Below are 12,499 nucleotides of genomic sequence, written 5' to 3'. Positions count from 1 at the left end.
GCAGGCTGGGGTAGTGGGCATCTCAAAAGGTTTCTGGGCTTGTCGGAAGGTTTGAGGGCTTGTCGACAGGCATAGAGTGTGCTTAAGTGGTTAGAACCAACCGATCAATATGATTGGTGAATGTCTGGTCTCTTTGTGAAATTATGTTTTTGGCAGCATTTTCGGGCAATATAAACCTTTTTACACTCAGTTCTATTGCACACGTCACCTTTCACCACGTCCAGTACTCCGTCCTGCAGAGACTCACATCTTGCAGAATGACGGTACATAACGGTGTTGAGCTTCAGTCGTCTGTGTCTTCCCTGTGTTCTCCTGTGTCTTTGTGACTGAATCACAGCACTGTCATTCCTGAAGGCTGCAGATGCCTTGCGACCCAGTAGTAGGGAGAGGAAATGCAATTAAACTGCAGCTTCTCTCTTCCCCCTTCTATGGAAACATTCAGTTCTATTGTACTCTATAAAGTGTTATCAGTTGTAGGCAATGTAATATGAATCATTAATATGACCATAATTATATGCTATCAAACTTATACTATTTCATTTAGCTAATGTTAAATGCAACAATTAATTAATTCTGAACCCTAGAGCCAACATCAATTTCTTCCATTAGTGCATTGCACAAAGGGTACAATATTTAAATTTTTAAGGAAGTTTTTTAGTGTTTTTGTCTTGGATATGCTGCATGTAACTTTGTACAGTTTGTTTACATGACCCCACCGTCTCCATCGCTTTCTGCATTATTTACTTGACAGCTGAACTTTGCAGATGTGTGCTTGTTTTAATGGCTCTGAACTTGTTTGGATGCTAACTACATAAATAAGGATGATTCCACCCACAATCCGGCTCTTTATCCTGGTAGGGGGGTGGGGGGGAGCTGCTGAAGCCTGTCCCAGGGCGCTCAGGACATGTAGCCAGGGGACATCTAGTCGGTATGTTAGTCCTTAACACTGCAGGCAGTTCAACCATTGCAGTTAGCTTAACTGCATGTGAAAGGAAACCCCGCAAACCTGAAACCCGAGCAGCGGTGACAGTGTGAGGCGACATTGCTGCCTCCATGCCGCTCCCGTTATAATCGCTGACTCTGTTCTGTTGTTCTGTGTTTACTAACAATAAAAGCTTTCTTTTTTAATAACTTTTGTGGACTTTGTTGCTAAGCTGCCGTGACAGGTTTTTGACAGTATAAAAGGCCCCTCCTCCTCCGTCAGCCTGTAAAGGTAGATTTCCAACTGACATGAGAGCGCAGTGCAGGCTTGATGCCTAACTGAGGACAGGTACCTTCACACACAGGTGAGTTCAGACAGAATAAGCTATGCAGAGTAAAGGAAGAAACTTCCACTGTCATTATAAGGGTCACTTCTCATAGCAGGAAACTAACACTGCCCCTTTAAGGCAAGGAGGGGGAGACAGGGCAGCAGAATGATGGGTGTGTATGTCCTGTTTGGGTCCTGGCATGTGCCAGCCCAGGGAAGCTCTTCAGTCATTAGGTGGACAGATCATCCGACACAATGTCCTTCATACGATGAGGATTTGATAGTATGGATTTTGGCAAGAAAACTAGAACAGCTTATAGAAAAAAAGCTGACATTTCTGAAGCCCCGACACTGCTTGCCTCCCTTAAAAAGGGAGAGGAAATAACCGCATCGGCAGTGCATTTCTTGTTGTTGCAGAATGAGGTGTTTTCATTAATACTTTCCAGTCAGTCATAATGAGCAGAGAGGGTAGCCAACAGTTATTACCAAGCAAAGAGTATGGAATTTACGACCTGCCGCAGAATATGCAGCGTGCCAAGGACAGCATTCACAGCATGCTGCAGAATAAGCAGCGTGCAGAGGACAACATCTGCAACCTGCTGCTGAGAAAGGGAGCCTCACTGGCAGCACAAGACCCGCCACTGAAATGCTTGTGTTCCTCTGCAGTCACCAAGATTAATCTATACTTCTCCAATAATGCACAACAGCGGTACTTTACTTTCGCCACGCTACACAATGAATATTAGGCTCCCTATTATTGGTACAAGATATTGCTACCATCTCAGCATCACAGAGATTAGGATTTGGGGGGGTAATGCATTGTCAAACTTGTAGAGAATCAGGTCAATTTAATACTGTTAAAATAGTCATCTCCGGTGTTCATGAATTATAATGGGCACAAAGGGTTAGTCTGCGCGGCCTGTGAGAGATAGATTTGCCATTTCATCTCCATTCAGCAATAGATTTTAAAGCACCTTTTTGTAATGTATTCACAGCAATGGAGCGTTCACACTAGGCTTCGGCCGTCCATTTTTATTATTCCGGTTTAATCCAATTATGGCTCTGAATCACCGTCTCTCCCTTCTGCAGTAATCCATGGCAGGATGATGCTGCTCCCGAGGTTAAACACGCTGATGTAAGACAATCTGCTTTTTGGGAGAGAAATAAAGGCATTTCTTACCTTTGTTTGACTGCAGATTCGGCCATCTGTTAGCTACTCTTCAGACAATGGCCTCTGTACAAAAAACATCTTGCTTTTCTGCCATCACATTTGGCCATTGAGAAATGGCCAGTCTCTTAATAGTGAACTGAAGGAAATGAGTACAGCTACTTTGGTGCATCAGACCATCTTTTTCGGTTGAAAACAAATACAGTGGTCCCTCGTTAATCGTGGGAGTTACGTTCTAAAAATAACCCGCAATAGGCGAAATCCACGAAGTAAGATTCTTTATTTACAAATCGAATATTTTCGTAGTTAGAGCATTGGAAACCTGTTTACGACCTTCTAAATACGATTTTTAACATTATTAAAACCCTCTAGACATGAAATAACACCCTTTAGTCACCATTACTTTATGACTGCTGGACACGGAAGCAGGAACGAGGAGACGAGGAATCAGGATTGAAGGATTTATTTGGAATCACTCCAAATGCAGGACACAGGAACATGTACTGTAACATCAAAACGTCAATGACAGACCTGGGGTTATACTGACGTGGACTTCAAACTGAATCAAATTGACAGAAAACAGCTGGTCATATGTGGGTTGCATATGTGGTTAGTAAGGGGGCGTGGCACACAAGAGGATCGGACAGGCAGGTCATGACAATTACATTCGTATTACCCAAAATATTCGAAAAAATAATAGAAAATAAGAAATATTAGACGTTATAAATATCATATTGTTATTATTGTACATTTAATTACGAAGATGCGTAACGCTTCCGATGCGTAGCGATGTATCATTTTCATTGTCTCGATCAACTTTTTAATCAGACAAAAATAGAAAGATAGAGTGAAACCGCGAAAGTCGAAGCGCGAAGTGGCGAGGGACGACTGTACTGTAGACAAGTGTGTAAATGTATGTTATCCAGACACTAAGCTACAAATGTTTGCTTTCCTTCCACACCTACAAGTCATTCAGCTCAAGCAGCAAAAAAAGTCAAATGTATACCAACAAACAGCTGCCAAAATCGTTTAGAGATTTTTACCTAACAAGAAGGGTGCATCGGAAAGTGCAAACTTACATAGTATGCATTTAATTTTGTTTAGAGGCCTAAAACTCAACCATTGTGTAGTACATACTGTAAATATTCATGTTAGCAGTACGCAGGCATTCGGACACACTGCAGTCGCCATCTTGCGTATTATCTGACCTGGATGTTTATCAATGACATGGCTTGACCTCTGTGAAGGTTAAAAACTATTATAAATTATTTTATAGTATTTTTTATAGTATATGAGTTAACCTATGTAACTGGGTATTGTTTTTCTACTTAAATTTTAGAGACAGCCCTTCTTATATCTTGACACATATTTATGAGTGAGAGACGTTTTTCCATCTGTGGCTGCAGCTCCAGCGGCCTGGAGGCAAAGCGTTGTGTATATAAGTTGCACACTTTGGAATTTCGCCATCAGGGTACCCTTTGCCTACTGTGTCATCAATACTGAGGATGACATACTGCCCACTTCGCATACTATATTTTGCTTTCTACATAACAAACAACTATGTGATTTCTGACATTCCCAAAGTTTCCTGCTTTTGTATCCCAGTGCATGGATTTGGTGTATTGTTTTGTTTTACCTTCCATATGTATAAATGCATGGAGGTGTTTGATATGTGCTTTTACACCAGCTGCGCTTTGGATGAAGACTAAATAAAAAACCATGTCTGTTGAGCAACTGAATAAAAATATTAAGGATAATGGTCGCCCAGGAATCTCTGCAGCAGAAGGGGCTCAGGTGTCCTTTGGGCCAATAGGAAAACATACTGGGCACAGGATGAAGGAAAACTCGACAAATAACTTAGCTTTTGCTGGCTGTCTGCATGTCTGATGACAAATACTAGAGAAAGGTAATGTATGTGTGTTGCCCGTGTAGATTTTTGGAATTTACTTTTCCATGTATCTAAATTTTAATAACAATCCAAAAAAATGACTACATAAAAGTGTGTGTATGCAGGGCTGAAAGGCAGGGTCGCCCACCTCGTGTCCTCACACCCCACTACAGCTGTGCCCAGTCGTGTAGGAGAGACTTTGATACTGGGGGGACACAACTTCATCATTTAAATGCAAAGGTTACTTTTTGGACAGGTGGGGGTGGAATGAAGGCAGGGTACACGTCCCCCTTCCGGTGCCCCTGCCAGTACCTTACAGCCAGACCAGAGAAATCATGCCCAGTCCTGGTCCCAGACCAAGCAGCCAACTTCCTCTCATTTCTACAGTCCTCTGCTGGTTTTGCTTCTTGTGTGTTTCCCCCTGTTTTGCCTTTTATTACATTTTTACCTTTTGATCCATCAGCTTTGTCACAGAACGTCCTTTTAACGTTAGTTTTTATCTTTTGCCTCATGATATGCTGAAATTAACTTGGATATATGTCTGAAAATACACGTACTGCTTAGAAACAGAGACCCACGCAGCCTTTTTGTGTATGTGCATATGTATAAATGTGTGTGTTCATGTTGGGGAGGGGCAAATGCTTTATTTTGTGTGGCTGTCAGTCTTTTGACATGTTGCTCGATTTGAAATGTACCAGCAACAGATGACTTGCTGCATGACTGATATTTTATATTTTCATTATTGTTTCTGCTCCAAGTTGTAATTTATGAAGGACTAAATTGCTTAAAGAGGTTTAGCACTAAAGAGGGATCATTGCCTTGTAATCCGTGCCTCCCGCTGGAGCTGTCCTGATCGCCGAGTGATGCGCGGTCCGGCACTGCTGAAGCAGACCTATTTATTCAAGAGAGAAGACGCTTCAAACTCAGGAGGCATTATCATTAACTCAACCTGTTGTGTTTTTTTGTTTGTCATCCCTGGTTAACGACAGCAAATCCCTTTCTCATCCATATAAATGAGAATATTTAAAGGTTAGGCAAGCGTCCCATTTTTACTCGACCGTGACCTTTAATTGGCCGAGAGCAGATCTGTCACGAGAACTCTGACTTAAAGATTACAGCAGGAAGATTGCCTCTGTGGCGAGGGATGGATGGGTCCCTGCTATCTCCTGTGGCTGAAGGAATCCTCTGCTTGTAAGGAGAAATTTCCACAGCAGAACGGCTTAGTCTGACATCTTTTCATAATGCCAGATGGGGCAGTTCCTTTTTGAAGTATAGAGCTGACTTAAATAACGGAAAACGATATATAGTACTGTGCAAAAGTCTTAGACAGTGAAGAAAATGATGTTTAAATAATCTTCATGTTGGTGTAAAACTATGATATTATGTCTGTCAAAGTGTGTCAGCTTAGTCATTTCAAAACCTCTCATAAAGTCACCCCAGTATTTACAGTAACTGTCCAATACAGCCATGTAGTTGTTTTGACTGGACCACTAACCCACCTCGTATGGTTAATCAATACCTCATTGACTTATTTAACTAATTAAGTTAATAAATTAATTGAGCTGGTGGTGAAATGTAACAGATACACTGGGATGCTCTTGAGGAGAAGGTTTGGGAACTGAAGCGGTGTGCCTATGGCCGTCCAACAAGATATTAGCGACTTTTTGGAGAACGGAAGAAGTTCTTATTATGTTACTCTTAGATTGCAAGTGTTCTAATGTTAAACTGTGTTTTTTCTGAGCAAATATACAAATTACCACCCAGATATATGGCCTTAAACATTCCCTTTGTCTGCCTAAAGCAGTATGTGTCTTATACTGTAGTGTATGGAGTAATGGCGTACACTATGCCACTTTTGATTGGACCATAGGCTGTGGGTTTGTGTGGAGCGTATCTGTGTCGACGGCCCTTCACGTTTCGCCGGGCTTGTGACGATGTCGTCTGAGACGCTCCGCCTCGGCCGCCCTACAGGTGGAGCTGACGGGCAGCAGCGTGTTCGACTATGTGCACCCCGGAGATCACGTGGAGATGGCGGAGCAGCTGGGCATGAAGCTGCCCCCGGGCAGGGGCCTCCTGTCGCAGGGCACCACCGAGGACGGCGCCAGCTCGGCCTCCTCATCCTCCCAGTCGGAGACCCCTGAGCCAGGTGGGTACCATCGCCGCCAGCTGCGTCTTGCACTCCTGCAGAGCGGGAGCCTCACTCTATCTCCAAAACTCCTTTTAGTCACTTTAATGATTCAAGAGGTCATGTCCCTAACCAGGGACATGTCCTCAGTAAGCACTATCGCCTGAGCCGGCTCTCTTCCTGAAGGTCAGAGTTACGCCGGTGAAAAACCACAAGCAGAAAGTCTGACTCCATTCAGTCTCAAAGATCAGACGTGCTCAGATATCCAGCAATAAACACGCACATCAAACACTGCCGATCTAAAGGCACGGGCCTAGAAAACTTCTGATTTGTATTTCTGGGGGATAAACCCTCTTATGATTTTGTTTTTTCTTCGCACCTCTTTAAGACATTTTTATATATTGTGTTTTCCCAAATTCAGCGATACCAGGCAGGAGCATACAAAGATGGTTTTATGCATCTTGTACGCTGAGGCTGGTGTGTACTTTTTATGAATGAACGTACGCAGAAATCCTGGCCTCTCTGATGAGTGAGCCAGTTCGCAGGGGGGGGGACAGCTTTTCGGGTGGTGCGACGTGATACCCCTGAAGTGTGTCTTCAGCCATGCTTTAAATTGTCAGGGGGGGAGAAAAAAAAAAAAAAACTTGGGAGGCTGTACTGTAACACAGGCTTACCAAGCTTCTGAATTTAATTAGAGGAATTGAATAGAGGAAATGAAAAGAGGTGACATTCCTCATTGGAATTCCTTTCAGGGCCGTTATAGACTTTGCCTTCCAAATGTTCCCATTTTCATTGTGTTGTACTGATGATAATTTAAGTATTAGGGGAAAATCCATTTATAAATTAAACAAAATGACTTGATATCCATCAGTCCCTTAGTTCATCAAGCTGTTCAAACAGCAGGAAGATTGGCTGTTCGGCCTGGGTCTTCCGAGAGCCTTGGTAATTAGATCTGCGAAGGATTTATTCTTTGCTGATTGGGGCTTTAAATTAATTGAAGTTCCACATTTGTGGCTTTGTCCTTTTCAGGTTTTTTTTTTTACCGAGGAGATCTTTCACACTGGCAGTGTGGGAGAGTGACAGTCTGTAGCGCTGGGGTGTCCTGTGCGCGTTACTCCGTCAGGGAGAGCAGGCACCTAATGACCAGCCGGCCCCCAACATTGACATTTATTTGTGTACACAGCCACTCATTATGAATCTGCTGTACTATCAGACAAAGGGGCGCCCAGCGGTTGCCCACCTCAGAGAACTTCTGTTTGTTCCTTTTCCTTTCTGTCCTTATCCTGGTAGCAGTGCAATGAAAGGCCTTTCGGAATTGAGTTCTGAGCCGTGTTGCCACCTCCTGTCATCTTCCCCGCGCCAATCTATCCAGCTTATCACTCATTCACCTTTAATGACGCCTGTCAGGCCCCGTTTCATCAGCCCTGCTTTAGAGGAGCTCTCAGTTTTTAACATGTGTCCTGCAGTTGGTTATGAATCTTCTTCAGTTTACATTGCGTCCCTTAAGGGTTTGTGGTGTCTGTTACAAACTGGGTGAATATGTCAGCATTTGTACTGAAGATACTAAGCCCACGTTTTGTCAAGAACTTGCCTTTGGTGGAAAGTCTTTTTTATGAGTGAATAAACAGATAAATAGGTGACCTGTCAATTTGAATTAGAATGGTAGTTCTAGATATGTGGCCGGAAGGATGGATGGTAATTCTGCATGTACTTGTTTTGTAGCTTTATGTTCCAGCTGGTTCCTGAGTCTTATAATTAGTGGGACCAGGAATCGTCAACCTGTCCAGACAGACAAACGTGTCTGTGGCAAGACTTGTCCATGTCTATGGCAAAATGTTTTGATCAGGAAAAAAAGCTTATAAAAAAGGGCTGTGGATTGATTGAAAGTTATTAATTAATTCATTGCAGTTTTCAGTGATCAATTGTGCTTAATTGCACCTTCAAAACTAACAATCATAGATATTTATTAAGTGAATTCCCAAGTTAACATAGAATTACCACAAGGAAGTATATTTTAATATTTGTTTAACAGGTAAATGGTACAGATTGATGTACAGACTTAATTTCCAAAAAAAAAGTAGAAGCTCAATTTCAATACTTTCAAAAAGGCTAGATGAACATATTACAATAAGTAAGGAGAGGGTATTGAATTATAGGTTGGGATGTCAAATGATTATTTTTGATTAATTGCAACTAATCTCACAGCATTTTGGCCGTGAATTCTGGGATTACAGTATGTTCAACATCACAACCAAAGCCGTTGTGTTATTTATAACCCAGGAAGATACATTATAGGTCTCTTAAAAGTCTTTGCTCATACTATTCTTCCATTTGGGTATCAAAATACCCCGTGTGTTAATGCAATTAAAGAAATAATAACACATTGTGACTTCAATATCCGTGCATAGCAGTAGGCTTCATGTTTGGGAGAGGGAGGCAGTTCTGGGGTTGACCATAGGAGGGCAGTGCACAAACTGATGTAGTTACGCAGCTGCTCTCGCAGCTTAACATTCTGGTCATGTCAGACAATCAGGTCAAAGAAGACTTTTAGCTACTAGCTTCACTGGTAGCCTGTAAGGGTCAGACAGTGAAAAAAACTGCAATGAAGTAATGTGATTATTGAATTTTATTATATAAGCTATGTTTTTGAATAGCAAATATAATACCTAATCGTGTCTGTGGCAATACGTGCATTTTAATTAGAATATCTCAGAATTCGCCATGGTGATAACCCCTATGTGATATATAGGATTTATATAACGTATGTCTGGATTTCAGATTTGAGGCACCCAACGCCTCTGTCTAGAGCATTTTTTGTATTAAACTCTTGAGGTAACTTTATAAGCTTCTATATACAGACTGAAATAACTGTTCCTAATCATCAAATGGTGCAGTTTTTTACTATACCAAAATAAGAAACTTGTAATCCAATAGTGGAACCAAAGTGGAATCGCATTTATTATATTTACAGCTGCTATTTAGTAGATGAACATTATTAAACTTGAAGGAAATACACAGATTTCTGATAAAAACTGGTTCTTGACAGATTTGTCTTGTCTTTGTATGTGTTGTGGTGACTGTCGACTGCATGACGTTAGCACATCTATTTCTCCACATTATGAAAGGAGATTGGGACCCAACTTTGCTGTGGTAATAATGTAAACAATTGCACATCACCTCATAGGTTGTACTCAGTTCTGAATTTCAGAGAATCTCCTTGACAAATATTTTAAATGAGGGTCTGTGTTGTTCAGTTGCCCCGAGGCAAAATGTAGACTATTTGTTTTCTTGTTATGTTGCCAAAATTTAGATGGCACTATTATTGGAAAATCCAGTCGGTATTGTCATATCTGTAGAAAACATGAAGTAGAAACCAGACCTTTGCAATATGGATTATTTGTTATTAGATATTTAATACAGTATATGCCTTAAGGGAAGCATAAATTACACTAAGATTTATTGTACAAATGTTTTAATTGATTATATAAATTAATATAGAGTTATTTTACCTTGGTCTATGTTCCCATACTTTACATGTGGTTATGAATATGTATCTATGAATGCAATATTTGAATATACAATATTAGAATATAGAATGTCAGTTGAAATTATGATACAAAAAACTTTTAATCAGGTTGAATCTTGAGTAATTTCACAAATCCTGTTTCTTTTGTTGCACCATATTTGAGTTTTTGACTATGAAAGGCATATTCACGGCGGTAATGGCTATGTGGGCTTGTGACTACTGCCTTGAATGTGGGTGAAGATGCAGCGGTGCTCTTGGCGAGGTGCCCCCACGCCAGGACACTAGCCACGCCTCTCTAGCTCTCTTAGCCCCAGGGCTTCAGGAGCCGGGCTCTCCCAATAGGTGAGACCTTTGATTTGTGTGGAAGCTGCTGTCGCCTTTCACAGGTGTCTTCAGCAAGTGACATTTGAAATGCAAATACAGCTCTTTTCCTGGACCCCCCCCTCCCCCCCAATCCAGCTGCTTGTCAGGAGAGAGTAACCCCCCCTCGCCATCCTCGCCAACCAAACATGGGCCAACTGTGCAAAATGACACTTCGCTTCTAAGCATCAGTTTTTGGTTACTTCTGGAATTAACACACGTATCACTATCATAGGCTTGTTTTACTCATGTACAGCAAAAGTAGCATGTGAAAATATTTACTGCACAACACATTTTTCACAGAGGTTCTGTGGAATTGATAGGAAAAATTGGCTACATATACAATGGTACCTCGATTCTCCATATCGAATCCTAAAAAGTCGAATTTTTCCCATAAGAAATAATGGAGAACCAATTAATTGGTTCCTGGCCCCACAAAATTACACTTAAATATGTTTTTTTTCTCTCTAGCATTTAAACACAAAATGAACCGGATAAAACAAGAAGAGCATTTTTTCCTTAATGGCTTCCAAAACGATAAAGATCTTATCCCAACATTACCCCTGTCCTGCCCGATCGTCCGCTCCTTCCGTGTGCCACGCCCCCTCGTTAACCTCGTGTGGGATCCCCATGTGATCAGCTGTTTCTGGTTGTTGTTATTAGTCCTCTGTATTAAGTCCGCGTTTAAGTTTTTTTCCCCAGTCCGGTCATTGGGTACATTCGACTTGCTTACAACACTGGCTCAAAACAATGCATTCTGATCCTGACGCAATGCATTACGGTTAGATGCATTGTGACCTCTCACCCAGCTACACAAACTGGAACCGCCTCCGTGACGACACACCTTTGCCCTTATTGGCTGAACAGTTTAGTTACATGCATGACGTTTGTATCCCAGGCAGTTCCGATGCGTAATCTGCTATTTCTCCCGAATATCACATAAAGCAGTGAGAACTGGTTTTCAGTTAATTTACCTGGTAAAATAAAGTTTAAATAAATGACATAAATGCTCTAATAGTACACGTAAGTTAGTGGTTTGTTTATTGTTACTGTAATGTTGCGCTGCTTTATCGTCCAGTCTGTGAAGAAGGCATTCTAGTAAGAATTGTATTGTAGTATGAATCATTTCCTGGCGCGTACAATTTATATTAGGTCAGCGTTCACGGTTCGACTTCTGATATTCAGATCGAGTTCTAGGTCAAACTGGTTTGTTCAACTTTCAAGAAATTCGAGTTCTAGTGAGTTCGAGAACCGAGGTACCACTGTATGTGTAAAGACAACAGTGGATTAAATTGGCTGGAAGTGTACAGTCATGCCTTTGTCTGTTTAGTCAGTCTGCAGTGAACCAGTAATCACTGGAAATGTTTTGACACTTTGCTGCTGTGGCTTTTTGTTAGTTGATAACTGTTATTATCATATCTTTTTACCATAGCAACCCATTCAGTGTAGCATCAGCCGTAAACCCCTATAGTATGCAGTTATAAATCAAAACAGAAATCATGAAACTGACAGTGTGATTCATGTTACAAGCAATATAGCATGATGTTATATTTAGTAAAAAAAAATGAACGACTGTTGTTCTAACTTGAAATTTGTTCCTGAACATTTGCAGTCCTTAGCGATAGGGCAGAATTTACATGGATCACATTTGGGGACCAGTGTGGTAAAACTTACTTATTTCTGGTCCTGATTTGGATAACCTCAAGTTTATAAAAATCTGTGAATGCAATCCAAGTCAAAAGTCTTGTTTTTTTTGGTTACTTATGGTTAAGGTTAGGAATGGGTAGGGGTTAAGGGTGTTATGATTGGGATTAGGGTTTTTCCCATAGAAATGAACAGAAGGTCCCCATTAAGATAGGTACGCCAAGCGTGTATATGTGTGTGTGCGTGTGTGTGTGTGTGTGTGTGTGTGTATGTGTTTGTGTGATCCAGGTATACATTATATTGTGGGGATTTTGGTTCCCACAATGTGAGAAAAACCTGTTATTTTGATATTGTGTGGACCATTTTTTGCACTCCCCACAAGAAGAAATTCAGTTTTATTAAAATCTGTGACTGCAATTAAAAAATTAAAAATACCAAAAGATTATTTTGTTTGGTTATTTATGGTAAAGGTTAGGGCTGGGTAGAGGTTATGTGTGTCATTGTTGGGATTAGAGTTTTTCCCATAGAAATTAATGGAG

General features: G+C 41.1%; 1 protein-coding gene across 3 annotated transcripts in view; it reads left to right on the top strand.

The window, feature by feature from the left end:
- The window catches only part of npas3 (neuronal PAS domain protein 3), a 283,122-nt gene that overhangs the window by 230,155 nt on the left and 40,468 nt on the right, over positions 1-12,499 (top strand). For all 3 annotated transcript variants that reach the window (XM_023833583.2, XM_072699341.1, XM_072699342.1), the window contains exon 6: positions 6,277-6,451. In XM_023833583.2, coding sequence (XP_023689351.2) covers positions 6,277-6,451 — 175 coding nt within the window. The remainder of the gene's footprint in view (positions 1-6,276; positions 6,452-12,499) is intronic.

The sequence above is a fragment of the Paramormyrops kingsleyae genome, chromosome 14, assembly GCF_048594095.1.
Source record: "Paramormyrops kingsleyae isolate MSU_618 chromosome 14, PKINGS_0.4, whole genome shotgun sequence".
Taxonomy (NCBI): domain Eukaryota; kingdom Metazoa; phylum Chordata; class Actinopteri; order Osteoglossiformes; family Mormyridae; genus Paramormyrops; species Paramormyrops kingsleyae.
The sequence above is the reverse complement of the archived record's forward strand: the minus strand, read 5'-3'. Positions and strand labels throughout refer to the sequence as shown.